General features: G+C 37.0%; 1 protein-coding gene across 1 annotated transcript; it reads left to right on the top strand.

Moving 5' to 3' along the window:
• The first annotated feature begins 882 nt into the window (after nucleotides 1-882).
• On the top strand, nucleotides 883-3,409 carry LOC115423507 (uncharacterized). Its single transcript, XM_030140351.1, has 4 exons — nucleotides 883-1,054; nucleotides 1,138-1,234; nucleotides 1,484-1,822; nucleotides 2,544-3,409. The coding sequence occupies exons 1-4, from the start codon at nucleotides 1,040-1,042 to the stop codon at nucleotides 2,894-2,896; spliced, it is 804 nt and encodes a 267-aa protein (XP_029996211.1). The 5' UTR covers nucleotides 883-1,039; the 3' UTR covers nucleotides 2,897-3,409.
• The last annotated feature ends 16,863 nt before the right edge of the window (nucleotides 3,410-20,272 follow it).

A 20,272-nucleotide genomic window follows, 5' to 3' on the forward strand; every position in this document is an offset into this window, starting at 1 on the left:
CCATATTTAGCCCAATTTGATCTCAAATGGGACATACCAGTAAAATAATGACTTAATGACCTATAAATAATGACAAATCCAAGTTTTTCTTTGTGTTTTAGTTAAAAAAAAAAACCCAACTAAATTATGAAAATATTTACATTTTTCAAAAAATATGTGAATAACTTGAAAAAAACAGAAATTTCATTTGAAAAATTTGTGCAATTTTAACAATATTATGCCTTGACTTATTATTTATACATGTACATTCCACACAATGTTACATAAGCATTTGGTAACAGGCAGAATATTGTTAAAATTTTGGAGTTTGGAACGAAAATTTGAACAATTTCTACAATATTGCATCTGTTTTTATTAACACAACTACAGATGACAGTGGATCCATAAATGCACAAAACATTTAGTAACAGGCAGTATATTGTTCAAATTGCACATTTTGGGTTGTTCATCTTTGTTTTTATTTATGTATTATTTCCATTTTTGGTGAAAGAATAGTTTTGTAAATGTAAATATTTTCAAAGTGTAATGTTATTTTTTTCACTTAAATTTTTTCCACAGAATTTTTCACGAAGAAAATTTGTAGTTGTCATTATTTATGGGTTATTGTGTTGTTATTTTTACTGTAGATCACATTGGTCTGTATGTGGAACCTGAACCAAAACGATTTGGACCACCTTGACTGTTCAGGTTAATTTTTGCACTTTCATCCTGTGGGCTGGAATGGAACCTTTGGCGGGCCAGATTTGGCCCCCGGGCCACATGTTTGATACCTGTGATTTAAACTGTCCAACCGGCAGATTCTCGTCAGTGATAAGCGGTTAATGTATTTATATACTGACCTGTTTTGGTTTGGTGAAGGTTTAGATAAGTCACAGAACTACCTGCTTCATCCATGATGTGCATTCCAGGGCATGTCTGTCCATGCTCAAGGCAAATCCAACACCATACAGGCTGCTTTTCCTGGAAGACAGTGAGTAGAGTTTCATAAATGAAGCTGGAGCACCTTTAGTGAAATAGAAGTCAGTTAACCTTGGCTCAGATGAGGAGCAACATGGTGAGTCCTGATCTGACCCTCTTTACCTGTGTGTTGCTTTTATTGGATGATTCTAATTTGACTGTTATTTGGTTTTAATCCAGATGAGAGCACTGGGTTTGTCCTCAGGTGTGAGGACACAGAAGGGACCTTTTGGCTGGATTTGCATCATCTGGTTCATTTCAGCTCTTGACGTTACTGGTGAGGCTTGTTTTTACATTCATAAAATATTTTTGAAAGCTTTAAAGTCAGGATTCACTTTCCATTCATTGTGTTTTGTCAGTGTCTGTGTAGACCTGGGTCTAAATGAACTGTTACCCACAATGAAAGCTGCTTCTGCAAAAGAATCAAACACACTTAAAGCTAGCAGTTACTCAGAAATAAATATCTGAATTTAACTCATTATACAGATATGTATGTTTTGTTTTTGTTTTTCTCTTACGTGAATAGTTGGCGATGATGTAGAGGTGAACATTACACCTACAGTGGTGGCCAAGTGTGGAGACAATGTGACTCTGACATGTGAGTTCCCTGTAATGGACATAAGGAACATTATGGAGCTCTACTGGATGCAGCATGGGAATTATCTGTGTAAATCTGGGGAAAGTCAATCAGCTAATGAGACTCAGTTTCTGTGTCACAACACATCAGAGGTCAACGACAATTCGATTTTAATTGTTTTCAATTTGACCATCATGAAAATAATGCCAACCAACATGGGCCAATACTTCTGCAAGATGCGCTCCAGAACAGGATCAGACAGCAGAACCACTGTAGTTGGACTATATGGTGAGTTAGCCTGTTTTATTTATAGATAGATAGAGTGAGTAAGGCTCATAGCATAATTGTCTAACTCATACACAAACAGACAAAAGTTAGGACACGTTGAACTCAGGTGTTTCTTTTGTAACAGAATTCTGGGATACAAAACAATTATGACAAATATCATAATATAGTTTTATATTGTGATGAATATCATATTGATGTTTATGTCATATCAGCATGAACAGGACATCTGAGGAGTTGTAGCTATGATGTGTCCCAGTATTTTTGTCCATATAGTTTATAAATATCAGTTATTCCTTAAAGTTTAATGGGAGATTAGATAAATGGTTAGTTGTGGTGGAAAATTATTATTTACAGTCAGAGCATGAAAATATATTAGGAATTTAGAGGTTAAACATTTTAAATCATAGTCATGGATGAAAAAAAAGTGAAATTAAATAAAAACTGCATTTTAGAGGCAAAGACAACAATTTAAACCAAATGAACAAATGCAATGATATTTATCACAATATAAAACTATATTATGACATTTGTCATTATTGTTTTGTATCCCAGACCCGTTAGAAAAGAAACACCTGAACTCAACGTGTCCAAATAATTCTGTCCATTTGTGAATGACCAATCATGCTATGAGGATTATTATGCGTGTGTATTTTTTATCATCATTTTTTTTTTTTTTTCATTCTTTAATGTTACATCTGACAAACGTCCATTATCTTTCCAGAATGCATTGAAGAATCTCACCACAGTGTTAGTGAGTCTGAGGCTGAGTGCACCTTCAGTGGCGTTTACCCCCCAGGCCAAGTCAACTGGACCCTTGGAGACACTGAACTGACAGACGTCATCACTACACAAAAGGAGGAAGCTGATGGTCGGTTCACAATCAAGAGTAAAGTCAAAAAACAGAAAGCAAACACAAATGAGCTTTATACCTGTTCACTGTTGCGGTTCATTTACCCCAGTGAACCGATGCACGTGGTCAGCAAACTCCAATTTTCAGGGAGTGGTGTGGTCAAACTGACATGGATCTGCATGTTGGTGGAAATGCTTCTACTGATACTTGTAATTCAGTTTTAGTTTGATGGCATTTGAGCTGCAAAACTGGAATCTGACTAGAAAAACAACGACAAAGAACAAGGCAGGGAAAAAATTTGCAGGAGGGGAGTTTAGTTCTGTGGAAAATACTCCAACTACTAATGTTGTTTGTTATTGTGCAGAGAACAGCATGATAAGAGCACGTCTTGCACTGAAAATCTCTCAAACTAACTCTATAAATTGACCAATTTAGTGAGTGATTGATGGGAACTATGCACTGTTCCAGCCTTAAATGGAAGATTATTTTAACAAGCACTTTTCCAAAATAAATGCCCCATGTGATGGCAGCACAACATTAAGTGTGAACTCACAGAGTGTGTGTTTGACGGATGGATAACTGAGTTGGAGGTTTTGGAGGACTGTTTAAGAGGACTTCAACTAATAAAACAAGTGGTGGCAGGCACAACAAACCCCACCCCTTGCATGTATTGTAGCTTATTTTGGTATTGATCCAGCTGATGTCATCATGTCTATGCATGTGCTCAGTTGTCGCTATACAGGGTGGGGAAGCAAAATTTACAATATTTTGAGGCAGGGATTGAAAGACAGTGTATGACCAATTAGTTTATTGAAAGTCATGAGAATTTATTTGCCACAAGAAAATTGACATAATTGAAAATGTTTTTATTCTATGTGTCCTCCTTCTTTCTCAATAACTGCCTTCACACGCTTCCTGAAACTTGCACAAGTGTTCCTCAAATATTTGGGTGACAACTTCTCCCATTCTTCTTTAATAGTATCTTCCAGACTTTCTCGTAATAGTTTTGCTCATAGTCATTCTCTTCTTTCCATTATAAACAGTCTTTATGGACACTCCAACTATTTTTGAAATCTCCTTTGGTGTGACGAGTGCATTCAGCAAATCACACACTTTTTGACGTTTGCTTTCCTGATTACTCATATGGGCAAAAGTTTCTGAAAAGGTATGGATAATAGTGTTAGGTATGATTATGACATCAATATATGTTTGGTTTCAAAACAATTGACGTAGTGCCTGCTGAGAAAAAAACAACTAAATGTTCAGTGTAAATTTTGCTTCCCCACCCTGTACATGTACCAAGTCTGAAATTTGGACATTTGAAATCTCACCCATTATAAGTAAAGAAGAGGAGAAAAAGAGTTGAATTTCTTCAAAGATTTTTGAACTTTGACCTACTTTTCCCAAAATGTAACCACATCTTTTCTGAGTCACTGGTAATCTACAGTATAAACCCAATATGATATGAATTCAACCAATAGTTTTGCTGCTAGAGTGTTAACAAACAAACAAACACACCGAACCAAAAACAATACCCCTTACCTCCCCTTCAGGGGCGGAGTAATAACATACTTATTTCAGTAATGCTCTGTGTTCAGTTGCAGATTCAGCGTTTGTGTTTTCAGACAAATTGTAAAACCTTGCAGTAATGGAGATGTAACACACTCTGTATAAAAAAAAGCTTATTTTAAAGGTGGTTTTAACAAACACAGTCTGAAAAAAATCTACTCCACCTTTTGTTTAATAGGAATGATGTGATGTCTATTTTTAAACAGGCTAAGGATGTTAAATAACACTTGTTTGTTGTTTTTACTTTTTTTTTTTTTTTTTTTTTTTTGCTGTAGTTCACCATGTTAAATGTGGAATGAATATTTGTGTTTCCATATATATTTTTTCTTGTCTTGGTGGAATTCTTTGTGCATAGTAGCTGGAATAGTCTCTTCAGTTTCATTTCCTGCTGGTGTCCACTGGGGGGCAGTCTACTCATACATTCAACTTTATAAGAGGAAAATGTGTTGAAACTGTGGATTGAATGGGATTGCTTATGACTCTTATGAAATAATTACACTTCAGGAGCTAAAACTGGCCTTGAACTGATTTAAAACTGAGAATTATAAATGCTTATGCATGATATTTTATGACAAATTACTGTTCTTGAACTGGATTTCAACTCTTTTATGTTGTTTTAACTGTATGTACGTTTTATATTCTGTCTGTTCTTTTGTTTTGTACTGATGCGCCTTTAAGCCAGGTCTCCCTCGAAAAAGAGATTTTATTTCAAGGGACTTCCTGGTTAAACAAAAAGTTAAATAAATAAAAATAAGAAAGTCAAGTCACTGTAGAGGCATGAATTATTACTAATTATGAGAATTAACATTAAACCCAGTCATGGCTGCATATCTTCATCCTCCTCCTCCTATGTGGTGACAGTGATTGAATAAGCAGTCAGAGGACATGTTTACCTGTATATCCACTTCCAGTGGTGGCTATGACGTTACAAGACATTTAAAAGTGCTACGTCTGCTGAAAATCAAAGTGTCTTCATTTTCTACAGTCACAGTAACTTTAAAGTCAGGCAGCAGCTACACTGAAATGTCAGATTAAATGAACATGATACTAGTATTTAACATGTATACAGGGATATATGACTGTACAGTTTATCATGTCTTGAACATATTCAAAACTTTAATGATTTTTAAAGGCAGTTGGTCTTGTTGATGTTCTTATAGTTCCTCTTAGTCTCAGCTTCCTCATGAACTGTCAATAATCTGTGGTATAAACACAATCCGAGAGAGAGAGAGAGAGAGAGAGACACAGACAGACAGATAGACAGACAGACAGATAGATAGAAGGACGGATGGAAGGACGGACGGATGTGAGATACAGATTATATTAAATGGGAGTTGAATGTGTGACTTTAAATCTGGCTCTAAAAAAATGTCGGATGAACATCATAAATCATACATCATGAACCAAAATGGAGAAGAAAAAATGTAATGTTACAAGTTCAATGTTACAAGAGTCTTTTATTTTTGCAGATGTATCCTTATTTGTACTGAACAGTCAGTGTCAGGTTTGATTCGTGCGTGTGTGTGGTTTTGATGAACTCACACCTGCCTCTGCTGAACTTGGAGGAAAGGTCATATTCTACCTAAAAGATCTAATTTTATAGCTTTAGAAAGTAGTTGTGGTAAAGAGAGTCGAGCAGAAAAACCAGATTTTGAACCTGGGGAAATTTTGTGGTCAAGAAATGCTAGCCTAATAGTGCAGGTGTTAAGCAAAAGCTGTGCACATGCAAAAGCATGTGCTTTTCTTAAAACTGGCTTATGGAGTGACTGACATGTTCTGCCCAGTAACTGCCATTAACCAATAATAAGCGTACGACGAATGATGTCATTGAATAATGGGAGTTTCCAAGAGTCACTACAGACTATAAAAAGGTCATAAAGGAAATTCTTTTTGGTGGGTTTTTCTTTTTCTCTCTGTGACGAAATGCATGTTTGATGCTAGATTCTTTTTGTAACTTTTGCTATTTTTGCCTGACGCAATAAATCAAGCTATTGTTTTAACTTTTTAAAACCTTAAACCTTTTTTTTTGGTGAGTTCTTCATTTTCTCCTGTTGTGGTCCATCCATCCGAAACGTAACTGGTGAGTTAATTTAACTTACGCAACCCCCCCCCCCCCCGATAAGCAGCCTAAATGGAGTAGTCCAGAGCCACCGTTGGTCTAAAAATCTCTAGAACACGCAGCCTTTTGTCCAGGTAACCACAGATTTTTGGTACTGAGGTGGTTTAAAGTTAAAGAAACTGGGGCGGTAGTTCATTAACTGAAATAAATTGTGGTTTTTGAGATTTACTGATAGATAGATAGATAGATAGATAGATAGATAGATAGATAGATAGATAGATAGATAGATAGATAGATAGATAGATAGATAGATAGATAGATAGATAGATAGATAGATAGATAGATAGATAGATAGATAGATAGATAGATAGATAGATAGATAGATAGATAGATAGATAGATGCTGTAAAAAGTAAAAAATTACAACTTTCCTGTGGTATAATGGTGCATATTAACCCTTTCATGCATGAATTGTGAGAACCTTAGTCAATTTTTTTTTCTTCAGTGTTTTTATTCCTCCTTAGGCATGAAAAAAACAATGCGATCGAGTTTTGTTTTGTTTTTTTTTCCAATGGAGTTACAAAAATATCCATGCATTTAATTTTTGAAGTAAAGAAACATGTTTAAAATCCAATATCAGGAAGTGATATGAAAACAATGAAATATAAAAATTTTTAATGCTGCTAATCTGATGTCTTCTCACATTTTAACATATTCTGCTAGTAATTACTCACTTCATGGAGATAATATCCAAAAACAAACTTCTTGTCTCACAAATAACAATTGATTTACACTCAAACATGTTACTACAGATCAGGTTTATCAAGAACAGCAAAGTTACTGTAATGGTCTGAATTTCAGTGTATTGGATGGTGCGTAAGTGTCCATTGTGTTGGCTGATATGGAACTAAAACATCAATACCCATTAATATACAAGAGAACAGCTGGAGAATAACTGTCCACTGGAGTGGCCTATGCATGAAAGGGTTAATGTGGCATCTATTCATTATGTACAGACAGCTCATTATCATGTCTTAAAGCCTGCATCAATATTCATAAGATTAGAAACATAAAGTTTTGTTCACTGTCTGGTTTTTATTTTGAGGCTCAGAACAGTTGATATCCATCTACTGGTTTGGGACTAATCAATGAAACTATGTTAATAACTAGTATTTGACCCATGGGGAGCCACGGGTTCTAGATGTGGTAGTTTTTATGCTGGTGAGACTTTTGGGAAAAAATGTGAGTCTATATTTAACAAGTAGTGACATAAAAACTGTTTGGTAAATCAGTCTTTAAAATGGAAATGATGATTAATATACAGTATTAATATCCAGGCGCACCTACAGAGGGAAATTGTGAGGTACACACAAAGCGCACGGACAGGGGTGGGGGAGAATAGTTTGTAAGACGGGGGGGATTATTCGTAAGACCAGGGTGGTGGGAGTTCTCCGTAAGTACCAGGACGTACCTTACCTTTCTTTCTCTCTATATATATACATATCAGTCTATCTCTCTCTCTCTGTAGGCACAAAGTACGCACAGGCCGTATGCAGGCGCCAATGTTAATACCGATATGTCGGGACTGCGGGAGTAAATGCGATGTTCCTGTTTTTAACTTCATTTCCCATAATGCACTTCCATGACTGTAAGGCAATTGTATTTCAAAATGATAAATATCTCCAAAACTATTAGTCCTATCAACTTGCCAATATATTTAATGTGGAGTTGGGACTATTCCTCAACTGCAGGTACCAAACTGGGCAGGCAAAAACATCTCAATTAGTCAGAATCGTGCCGAAACACACACAGACGATCTGAGACCCTCCAGTATTACGATATAGATGTCGTCAAAGCTTATATTTTATGTCTGGATGAACAGGAAATATTGAAACTTACATTTTTTTAAAGCAACTACAGTGTCGGTGTGTGTCAACAACACATTTAACGGACTACAGAACAATTAATAGTTCGGTTTAGACCAGCTTTTATATTGCGATGTCTTGTTTCAGTCTTTTCGCTGACATTCTCCTGTGCAGAGAAGCATAACTGTAGCTCACACCTTAAACCCCAGCAACAACAAAGACACTGTCGATGTCCTTCCATTCTTCACTGTTACCATAGTGAACCCAAGCCTTACATATGATGCTCTTTAATTTGCTGTTTTCCTTCTTGTGGACCAGACAGTTGAATGAGTTCCTCTGAGAGACAAATGATTAGATGTGCCTGGCTTTGAAAGGCTTTATGATTGGAGGAGCAGTCTGAGGAGCAGGTCACATGTCTGGATGCTGTTTGTTTGAGCATCAGTGATTTCTATAAGTGTACTGAACAATATGTTTCAGGGCTGGTCGGGTTAAAAGGCTGATCTAGGGCAGAATATGGTGGGGTCCATGCCTCAGCCATGCCAGCATTAGCGACTCATCAATGCATAAACCAGTGGTTCTTAACCTTGTTGGAGGTACTGAACCCCACCAGTTTCATATGCACATTCACCGAACCCTTCTTTATTAAAAAATAAAATATGATTTTTTTCAAATTCAAGACACAGGTATATGTTTTACTGGTGCACAAAGTGACCGGTGCATTAACATCACTGTGCTCAAAGAACAAAACCAATACAGTGCATGAACTCACAACAAATTACATACCTTTTCACAAAGACATGACCTTTTTTAATACTACCACACTGAAATGGTTTTAATTTTTAACCTTATGTATTCCAATAATAAACTTATTGTATTTATGCTATTCATCATTTTTAACATTTTAACACACACCTATCACCCAATTTCCATCAGGCTACAATAATAATGAATATTTACTGCAAATCAGTGTGACTTCTGCTGTTGCCTTTGACAGACCAGTTCAGAAATGTGTGGCTTCACCTTGGCAAGTGCCACTCTCTTTCTCCATCTGCGGCGGTGCGTCGGTCGTCACATGATTGTAACTGACCAGTGCGGTGACCGAAAATGTAAACAAACGCTACACATGGCTGCCTCCGTGGTTAACAGGAAGTAGCAAAAGTCATAACAACGATGTGGAAAATAATTTATCGTCAGACGACTGGAAGAGATTATAAACACTTCCGGATGGGTTGTAGTGCTATAAGCAACAACAATACACCGCGTATATTGGATGTCAATCAGAGAAAGAGTCTCCAAAGCCGTTTGTTTACATACATAGACCTAGCCCGACACACACCCGACTAATGAGTCGAGTGTGTGTCTTGACCTCCGCCAAACCCCTGAGACTGACTCACCGAACCCCTAGGGTTCGATCGAACCCAGGTTAAGAACCACTGGCATAAACCTATGCATAGTTATGACGTGTGCAATAATCCCTCAAATGTCAATTATTTGCAATAAGTCGTGCAATAATCTTGTGTCCTGCAATAACAATGCAATATTTATTCAATATTTATCAAAAATAAATGCACTATTTTTATGTAGACTTGATTCCCATCCCCATTCCTGTGTCTGTTGAATTCCGACACAAACATACCTTATTCTACTGAATAAACACCTGATCCATGTCTTATTTAAGAAGGAGAAATATAAAAACCACTACTGTGGCCATGACTATCTTCTTACAATAGGCAAAAACAGTGCTATTAGTACCGCAAAAATAATTGGAATCCAAAAATAACTATTGAAAACTACTGGACTTCTGCTCTGACAATGTTCCCAAGCTCTGAGGACTGGTTTTTCTATCAGGACAATGCTCCTGGACTCAGCTAGGCCAATAAAGGTGTGGATGACGAACCACCAGATGAAGACCCTGTCATGGCCAGAACAATCTCCAGACCTGAACCCACTTTGAAAACTTCTGGAGGAATATAGATGGTCACCAGACATGGAACATTGCTGAGCTTCTTGAATTTCTATACCAGGAGCTGCATAAAGTCATCCAAAAGCAATGGTGGAGAGCCAAGACACGTGAAAGCTTTCATTGAAAATCAGGGTTTTTCCACCAAATATTGGTTTCTGAACTTTTCCCAAGTTACAACATTAGTATTGTGTTGTTTAGAAATGAATATGAACTTGTTTTCTTTGCATGATTTGAGGTCTGAAAACACTGCATATTTTTGTTATTTTGACCGTGTTCTGTAAATACATGCTCTAAATAATATTTTTATGTGGAATTTGGGAGAAATTTTGTCAATAGTTTAAAGAATAAAACAAAAATGTTCATTTACTCAATCACATACCTATAAATGGTAAAATCAGAAAAAGTGATCATTTTGCGCTGGTCTCATATTTTTGTATAGTTTCAGATATGAGTACAGGGTGGGGAAGCAAAATTTACAATGAACATTTAGTTGTTTTTTCTCAGCAGGCACTACGTCAGTTGTTTTGAAACCAAACATATATTGATGTCATAATCATACCTAACACTATTATCTATACCTTTTCAGAAACTTTTGCCCATGTGAGTTATCAGGAAAGCAAACGTCAAAGAGTGTGTGATTTGCTGAATGCACTCGTCACACCAAAGGAGATTTCAAAAATAGTTGGAGTGTCCATAAAGACTGTTTATAATGGAAAGAAGAGAATGACTATGAGCAAAACTATTACGAGAAAGTCTAGAAGTGGAGGAAGCAACAAAAAACGTACCAAAGCTTTTATTAAAGCTCACAAATCCAAAATCCTAAAGGATCCAACCAAATCCATCCAGATACCAGGTATTGCCATGGCTTAAAGCAAACTACCCAGATGGAAATTATGTATGGACACAGGATGGTGCTCCAGCCCACACAGCTAGAAAAATACAAGATTTCTGCAAATCCAACTTTAGCAATTTTTGGAAATCATGTTTATGGCCGCCTTCTAGCCCAGATCTAAACCCTCTGGATTATGCTGTTTGGGGCATTTTAGAACATGCTACCAATAGAACATCACACAGCAATGTCGACTTTCTTACAGATACTATTAAAGAAGAATGGGAGAAGTTGTCACCCGAATATTTGAGGAACACTTGCACAAGTTTCAGGAAGCGTGTGAAGGCAGTTATTGAGAAAGGAGGACACATAGAATAAAAACATTTTCTATTATGTACATTTTCTTGTGGCAAATAAATTCTCATGACTTTCAATAAACTAACTGGTCATACACTTTCTTTCAATCCCTGCCTCAAAATATTGTAAATTTTGCTTCCCCACCCTGTACATCTACATCCATAAACTAAAGCTGTGTATCTGCATATGTTCTGACTCATACTTTATATGTTCACTGATAAACCTCTCACGTCTTCACCTCTAAATAACCTTCAGTATTCATCTCCTTGCACGTGTCACTGCCTGGTTAAGTGGCGAGATGCAAAGACACAATTATGGAAGGTGGATAAACTCAGACCTGTGTTCACTGCTCCTCCTCATCCTTAAACCTTGTCTCACGTGAGTGGAAAGTGGATTCTCAGAATAACACACTTAAACATCTTCATCCCTCACTGTGGATGATGAATGTCTGTCACTTTGTTCCTACACATACATGTATATAAGGCTTCTATGAAAAAGTTGTTCTTTTTTTTTTTTCTAGTCAATGGACCATCATTTAAACCGAACATATTTTCCTGACAACCTTAGACTGGAAATTAACAAATGAGTCAAACCATGTGACATGAGAAAAGGCTGTAGATTGATTTATATAAGTGTATAAACGCACATGTTAAGAATCTACCTCTTCGACTATTACACGTGGAAGGACATCTACCAAGACAGCACTCAAAAATGAAACTTTTTCTAAACCTTTAATCATCTAGTGTGCGGTCCATAACTAATGTAACTAACACTGGTGTGAAACAAAACTGAAACTTAATATACTTTGAGCGTCTGACTCCCAGCTTCTATGCGTCTATTATACAGTCGATCTTACATAAAATTTTCACAACTTCGAACCTGTATCCACTGGACCCCCCCACAAATGCTGGGCCCCATGAATTTGTCATATTTACCCCCCCTTAATGGCGCCCCAGCTTACATGTAACGTTATTTTGACTGACATCAGTCCAAGGTTATAATAGTTTTAGATTTTTCATTATAGTTTAGTTTTATTTAGTTTTGACTTTTTTTTTTCTCTAATTCAGTTAGTTTTAATTCGTCTTTAGAGCAGGTTTGCTGGTTTTTATTAGTTTTCGTTATTTTCTAAATGCTTAGTTTTAGTTTTTTTAAATCTTTTATCTTCTTTGCCATCATTTTCAAATAAATCCCAGACAGGACTCTGCTGTTTTCTCCCAGCTTTAGTCTCCATGTTTCCAGGTAGAGTGGGAACGAAAAGACGACTGTAAACGACAAATGACGAGAAGTGACGGACTGTTAAATATCATATGGTGCCAGCAGCTAAAATTGCTCGAGGGAAATAAATCGATTTCATATCAATCCGACATTGACAAAGATGAAAACTAAGGGAATTTTATCCATAATTTTTTTACGTTTCAGTTAGTTTTGCAAGCACACAATACAGTTTCAGTTAGTTATCAGTTTTTTCTTTTAATTCTAGTTATTTATTTCAGTTAACAAAAATGTTTTTACAATTCTAGTTTTCATCATTTCGTTAGTTTTAGTTAACAATAATAACCTTGCATCAGTCTTGTCAAAACCAAACCACTTCCAGATAAGTGATGTGGACCAACATCTCACTATGAAATAATCCGCTGAGACAGGAGACTACTGCATATTTCCTCCATGTGAAACCATGTTGTGTTTTGGGTGCCACCGAGTCACCACGAGACTGAATCCTGTCCACTGATTGGCTTCTGAGGCACGTATTTGGCCAGTGAGGACTTTCATGCACCTCTCTATCACTGTCCATTTGTTTTCTTTTTGAGACTGTATGAATACTCGATAATATAAAATTGCACATCGTCAAATCAACTTTCACAATATTATCACAGGCGATATACACTCACAGTCAATGAAAACTTTGTATTTTTTGACATAATTGTTATTTTGAAACCCTAAACTGGATTTTTTTTTCATATGAATCATTTGTTTAAGATATTGACATACAGAAACAAAAATCTAAAGTTTCAAGAATAATTTCAAAACAAAAAATTTAACAAAAGAAAATGGCACCTGCCAAACACAAAGTCACAACAGTCAATACCGGGTTTGGCCTCCGTTTGCTTCGATGCAGTTGGGGAGTCTGTGGTGTTGTGGCGTTCAACCAGGTTTCTGATTGTAGGTTGGGAACAGCCCATACATACACCTGCCTGTATCACTGGAGCTCAAACTGGCCTCCACCATACCCAGTGCCCAGAGGCGTTGTTCATGTGATAGACATGGCATGATGCCATTCACTGGACTAACAATGGTGGTCTTTTTTGGGCCTTTATATAGGCCTTCAAAACCAATCCTCAAATTGTGCAGATACCCACTGAGTATTGCTCAATGTGTATTTGGTCCACTTTTGCAAAGAGACCAACCCATGTGCAATGAACTGTGACAACATGACAACTCATCATTATCTCAACTACCCGAGCACTAAGTCATCAATAAATCCACAATGAATAATTACAACCCCCCTACAAATAGAAATATGCAGACATTTCTACCTCAAAGTTTCTATTGACTGTCAGTATATATCATCCACCTCTAGTCCTGTGTCAAAGTCTATGGTCCACGTCGAAACAAAAAATGAACAAACAAAATGATGGCCATTTTCTTCCAAATCTGTGTGTTAGACCAGTAAACTTACTCAAGTCATCAAGTAATATGAATGTGATGAAGTCATCCAGTAATGATGATTTCAAACAAATACAGGGTGGGGAAGCAAAATTTACAATGAACATTTAGTTGTTTTTTCTCAGCAGGCACTATGTCAATTGTTTTGAAATCAAACATATATTGATGTCATAATCATACCTAACACTATTATCCATACCTTTTCACAAACTTTTGCCCATATGAGTAATCAGGAAAGCAAACGTCAAAGAGTGTGTGATTTGCTGAATGCACTCGTCACACCAAAGGAGATTTCAAAAATAGTTGGAGTGTCCATAAAGACTGTTTATAATGGAAAGAAGAGAATGACTATGAGCAAAACTATTACGAGAAAGTCTGGAAGATACTATTAAAGAAGAATGGGATAAGTTGTCACCTGAATATCTGAGGAACACTTGCGCAAGTTTCAGGAAGCGTGTGAAGGCAGTTATTGAGAAAGAAGGAGGACACATAGAATAAAAACATTTTCTATTATGTCAATTTTCGTGTGGCAAATAAATTCTCATGACTTTCAATAAACTAATTGGTCATACACTGTCTTTCAATCCCTGCCACAAAATATTGTAAATTTTGCTTCCCCACCCTGTATTGTCCAAGTATGTGAACACATACAAGGAATTTGGCTTCGGTTTTTACATTACTCACGACATACAGTCCCGACATGAACCCAGACAACATGTGGACCTAGACATAATATAAACAAACATTTGACTAGAGACAAGGACAACAATGGGTTGAGATTTACAGTGAATTTATAATATAATATGTACAGAGTGAAAATTGGAGTTTTTATACAGTGAGTGGATGTGTGGATCCATTCTATTAAAAATATATGTTTATGTATACATTATTTATAGTGGGTTTTATATTGTAATATGTACCGAAAGTGCAAATTGGAGTTTCTATACAGTGAGTGGATATGTACAGAGATACGGTCTGTAAAAATATATGTTTATCTATATGTTATTGTAGTGCAAAAAGAGTTTTTTTTACATAGTGCAAATTAGACAGTTTTATACAGAGTGCAAAATCTAAGTTTGTGAGTTGGTGAATTGGAGTCAGGGGGGTACTGACCAGTGGCGATTTCTCATAGACTGCAAGGGAAGCCTGGCTTCCCCTAAAATTACAAAAATTATATGGTTAAATATGTACGGTGGTGTTGACATTTTATTGACTACAAATGTGTTAGAACACGTTCATCTCAAAGACAAGTTCGTTCAGAATCAGCTTTATCACAAATCAACAGACTCGATGTTGTTCACTTCTCATACATTCCCGTTGCGCTGTTTTCTCATTCGATCTCTGCTCAGTGCATTTGTCCGTAGACTGCAGGCGTCTCTGGGCTTCAATGGGACTGAGTGGAACAGTTTTTTTCATTGCCTCAAAACTGGACGGTAATTGGATAAATGCCACGATGTTGTCTGGACGATCGGCGTCTCTGGGGGTGAATGGAGCTGTGGGCGGAGCTCGGCCGGGCTGGATGCCAGAATCCCGTGCGCTGATTGGAGGATCAGTCGAAAGGCTGAATCCCGTTTGATTGACAGCTATTTTCAGATCTACTTCTTCACTGACACAATTCAGTTTAATACCGCCGCGCATTCTGCTGTGAAATCAAGAGAGAAACCACTACGAAATTACTCGTTCATTTCTTGCACTGTAAATAAAACACACTCATTGTACTTCCTTGTTTCAATTTAATATAATTTCAGCGTTTTCTTGTTTCAGTTACATAATTTAATCATTTCTTCTTCGAGCTGAATATCGTTTTGTAGATAGTTAAATCAATCAAACTGTCGGCTAGGTCAGAGTGAAAGGAGCATCTGTTGTTTAAAAAGGCTGAAGTCTTACACCCACAACACAATGGGCCAAGGCAATCTAAGCAGCCCAGCTCTGATGGACATTCAGAGGACACTGGTCCAGTCCCTGGAAAAGACGCCTACTGGTACGATAAGGTCACTGAGCATTTTCTTAAAAAGGAACGGAGGGCCGAATGTATGTTTAAATAACTTGACAATTTTTTTTCTTTTTTTTTTTGATGTAAGCAGACAATGAGCTTCCCCTGTCTGAAAGACGAGCAGCCGCCACTGGTACTGACACTGGATGGTTCTTGATTTCAATACAAAACAAAATGAGGGCGATTACATTTTTCGTAATCTGTGTATTACACCAGTAAGCTTAGCTCAGCTCCCCATTTTATCAACTCTAGTGCTTCTAGAGTCCCACAGTTCAGCGCACTAGTGTTGCAATAATATCATATTCCATCAGCTGGTGGTCGCTCATGCCCTGATACGCCTCACTGTTTACATAATTCACCCAGTCTTTGTACCAAAATGTGTTCATATAATGTTTTGATGTCGGTGCAACCAGGCATGTAAAAAGGGAGAGGAAATGTAACCTGTACTTGTAATGTTATCTAATGTCTGTTAATGGAAAAGCAAGAATCGCAGACCAAAAATAACATCAAACACTGAACCAGTAAGTAACCATCCAATTATTTTACATGACTGGCTGCTCAGACTCTTTCTCTTTACTGTGATGCCCCTGTATGTATATATATTTATGACAACATACACATGTACTGGATCTGCAACATTAAAAAAAACAGGTAGTGTATTCTTTTACATCATTTAACATTCGAAAAAATTAGATATTATATAAGAGGATGTCCCAATAAGTAGTACCTGGCAACCTGGTCTGAATCACATAAAAGAGGTTGATCCCTCACTTATTCCGGAAGAGTCTTATTAATACTAGTCTGTGACTAATATCTGGGTGTCTTATTTCTTTATTTATTATTATTGTTATTTTTAATTAATTATCGTCTTTTCGTGGTGTAACAGGGTGGACGTGTCCATGGGTTTGGGTTTAAAAAAGCGATGTGTATGCTTTTGTGGATGATTCAAAACACTTTCATCAAAAAAAAAAAAGGTAGTGTACAAAAAAAAAAAAAAAATCACACTTTATAATTGATTTCCAATGTCTACCATTTATTCACTGATTATTTTAAAGGTATATGTAGCTTCTAATAAACACTACCAGAAAATATTGAACAAAACATGTTTTATACTCTTTCTAAATACTACTGCTTTTTTATTGATGCAGTAAGAGCTCTTGTGCATCCAGATTTGTGAAAAACACTATATTTTTTTAGTTTGATGTAATTTCTTTGTTTTAACTCAGATATGTGTCCTTGTTCCAACACCAAGCCAAGAAAGAACAGCAGTTTCCAAGGTAACAACTGATGAGAATCCTCATGAACAATAGGCATGTAGGTAAAACTATTTTAATCTGTGTTCAGTACAGAGAAATGATATTAATGAAGATAATTAGTGACATAATAAATCCCTCAGTGGAATGCTATTGAGGCTTGAACTCCTGTCACGGACTGAGGGGTGTGTAATAGATTCTGTGTTTGTTTGCAGTGGATTGTTGGATAAAAAACTCGTGAAAAGAAGGTATTTGCATGAAAAACAGATACTTTTTGATTCATTCTCGCCCTTGCATGACTCCTCTCTCCTGTTGCTCATCCCAGTAAACATGCACCATCATGTGGAACTTCACATCTGTATAACTTTATCACTGGTATGTATTTGTAATATAATAATAATAATAGATTAGATTTATATAACGCTTTTCTATGAATGCATACAATGGATCCATTATTCATTCACTCACACATTCACACTCTGGTGGTGGTAAACTACATATGTAGCCACAGCTGCCCTGGGACAGGCTGATGGAAGTGTAGCTGCCAATTTGTGCTTACGACCACCACTGAACATGCATACACCAGTGTGAGTAGCAGCACTAGAGGCCCAAGGACACAACAGCACATGACTAGGACAGAGCGGGAATCAAACCGCCAACCCTTCAGCTATTGGATGACCCGTTCTACCTCCTGAGCCACAGCCACTCCATAGAACAGTGGTTCCCAACCTTTTTTGGCTCATGACCCCATTTTAACATCACAAATTTCTGGCAACCCCAGACATTCAAAATGGAGACTGTTTTTTTTTTTGGCTAAAATTACTTTGTTTTTGATTGTGTAACAGTTTGCTATACTATGTTGCAAATAAACGTTAATTTTAGTCCACATTTAGTCTATATAATGTATATTATTATGGATGGAAGCAGAAAAGCCAGGTGTAGATTACTGCACAAAGGGAGAATTTTATTTTCCTTGGTCAGGATATGTACAGTCAGTCCAGCTTGGATTTACAAGGCTGACAATTAATACTGAACAAACAAGAACTCAAACTATGAATTATGAAAGAGCTGCAGCATCTGAAACTGACCACAATGAACATTTGAAAGATAAACAGTACCACAGTGCTTCAGTTTCAGCTTCAGTTTGTCATGTCTTTTATGTATTGGGATTGTCTGTCTCAACTCAGCATATATTTTTTATTAGTAAGTTTTTATTTTTATTTTAATTTTTATCAATTACTAGAAATTTCAGGTGACCCCATTTGAATTCCAGGTGACCCCACATTGGGTCCCGACCCCAAGGTTGAAAAACACTGCCATAGAGCCATATATAGACAGGGTGTGATTTGTTAGGGGGATCAACCCTCTCTCTGGTTTTTACATCCATACTTTAGCTGAATGAATTTCACCCTGGTGGGGGGGGGGGGGGGGGGGGGGGGGGGGGGGGGCAACCCCATCAATGATTAAAAACCAATTGAAATAACAGGCAGGTTGTGACTGACTTTTCTTACACCTATATCCTACATTACTGGCACTAAAGAACCCACAGAGTTGGGCATGCTTGGCTCCATGCATACTCAAGGTGGACCCAAAGCAGATGTAGAGTCCGCGCTGCTCACAATACGCGCACAGTGTACTCGACTCTGTGGGAGTTTCACCTGAACTGAACTGTCAGCAGTCTCGGAATACGCGAATGTCCCCATGCACATAAATACATTGTCTACCTTACCTATCTCTCTCTGTATATATGCGTCTCTCTCTGTGTCTGAAACTGACTTTTTTTTTTTACTTGCCCCAACTCGACCCCCAGGTAAACCGCTGATCCGCTCCTTACTAGTTGAAGATGAACATCTGCAGGCGCCAATGTACATGTTCAACTGCATCTTAGTCGATGAGGTTTTATGTTATGTTTTACAGTTTGATTGAGTTTCCCATTGGCCATAAATCCTCTACTGCAGGGGTGTCAAACTCATTTTAGTTTAGGGGCCGCATTCAGCTAAATTTGATCTGAAGTGGGCCAGACCAATATAATAGTAACATAATAATATATTAATAATGTCAACTCCAAACTTTTCTCTATGTTTTACAGTGAAAAAAGTAAAATTACATTATGAAAATGTTTACATCTACAAACTATCCTTTCAAACAATGTGAATATCATGAACAAACTGAAAAAAAAAAGTGTAATTTTAACACTGTTATGCTTTAGTTTATCATTTCCACATGTACATTATAACTTACAGATCACAGTGGATCTATAGATACACCAAATATTTATTAACAGGTGGAATATTATTAAAATGGCACTTCTCTTAAGACATTTCAGGTTGTTCTTATTTGTTCAGGATATTCAGATTTTTTTGTGAAATTATACTTTGTTTTAGTGTAAATATATGAAAAAAGAGAAAAATTTGGAGTTGTGAGTATTTCTAGGTTATTATGAGGTTGAATTGGTCTGAATGTGGAACCTAAACTAAAATGATTGTTGATATCTTAGTGTAATTTTAGCATTTAAAAAAATTCATCCCAGGGGCCAGACTGGACCCTTTGGCGGGCCGGATTTGGCCCCCGGGCCGCATATTTGACACCTGTGCTCTACCGTGTTCGTGTGATCGGCCCTTATACATGATCCTGAAACTTAGTCAGACCATCTCCCACATCACAGATGTGGCCGTCACAGAAATTTTGTCCCACCAAGTTTGTCCATCCACAGTCATCGACCAAACTCCATGGATTTTACTGGTGAATCAATGTTGTAGAAGATGACAGTGTTTCCATGGTAACTACGGAGCCTCTGAACGTCCAAATGGGTCATATCTGATGACCATGAAAAGATGACAAACTGTATTTTACACCAATTATTTACATGTATTGATAAGATTAGTGGATCAGCAGGTATTAAACAGTTTAGATCAGTAGATGGTTTTGGTCACCAGTAGATGTTTGGGTCTTTATGGGTTAAGTAGAGTAATTATCACTCTTTCCTCTGTTCAGCCTCATGCAACCCTCCCACATAGACTTTTTTTTTTGTGTACTCAAATACACACAC

The sequence above is a fragment of the Sphaeramia orbicularis genome, chromosome 8 (genome assembly GCF_902148855.1).
Source record: "Sphaeramia orbicularis chromosome 8, fSphaOr1.1, whole genome shotgun sequence".
Classification (NCBI taxonomy): Eukaryota; Metazoa; Chordata; class Actinopteri; order Kurtiformes; family Apogonidae; genus Sphaeramia; species Sphaeramia orbicularis.

Bases quoted from the DNA above. Each gene is read 5' to 3' on its own strand.
- LOC115423507 (XM_030140351.1), top strand. The intron at 1,235-1,483 runs GTGAGGCTTGTT...TTACGTGAATAG, and splicing joins TTCAGCTCTTGACGTTACTG to TTGGCGATGATGTAGAGGTG. The intron at 1,823-2,543 runs GTGAGTTAGCCT...TTATCTTTCCAG, and splicing joins CACTGTAGTTGGACTATATG to AATGCATTGAAGAATCTCAC.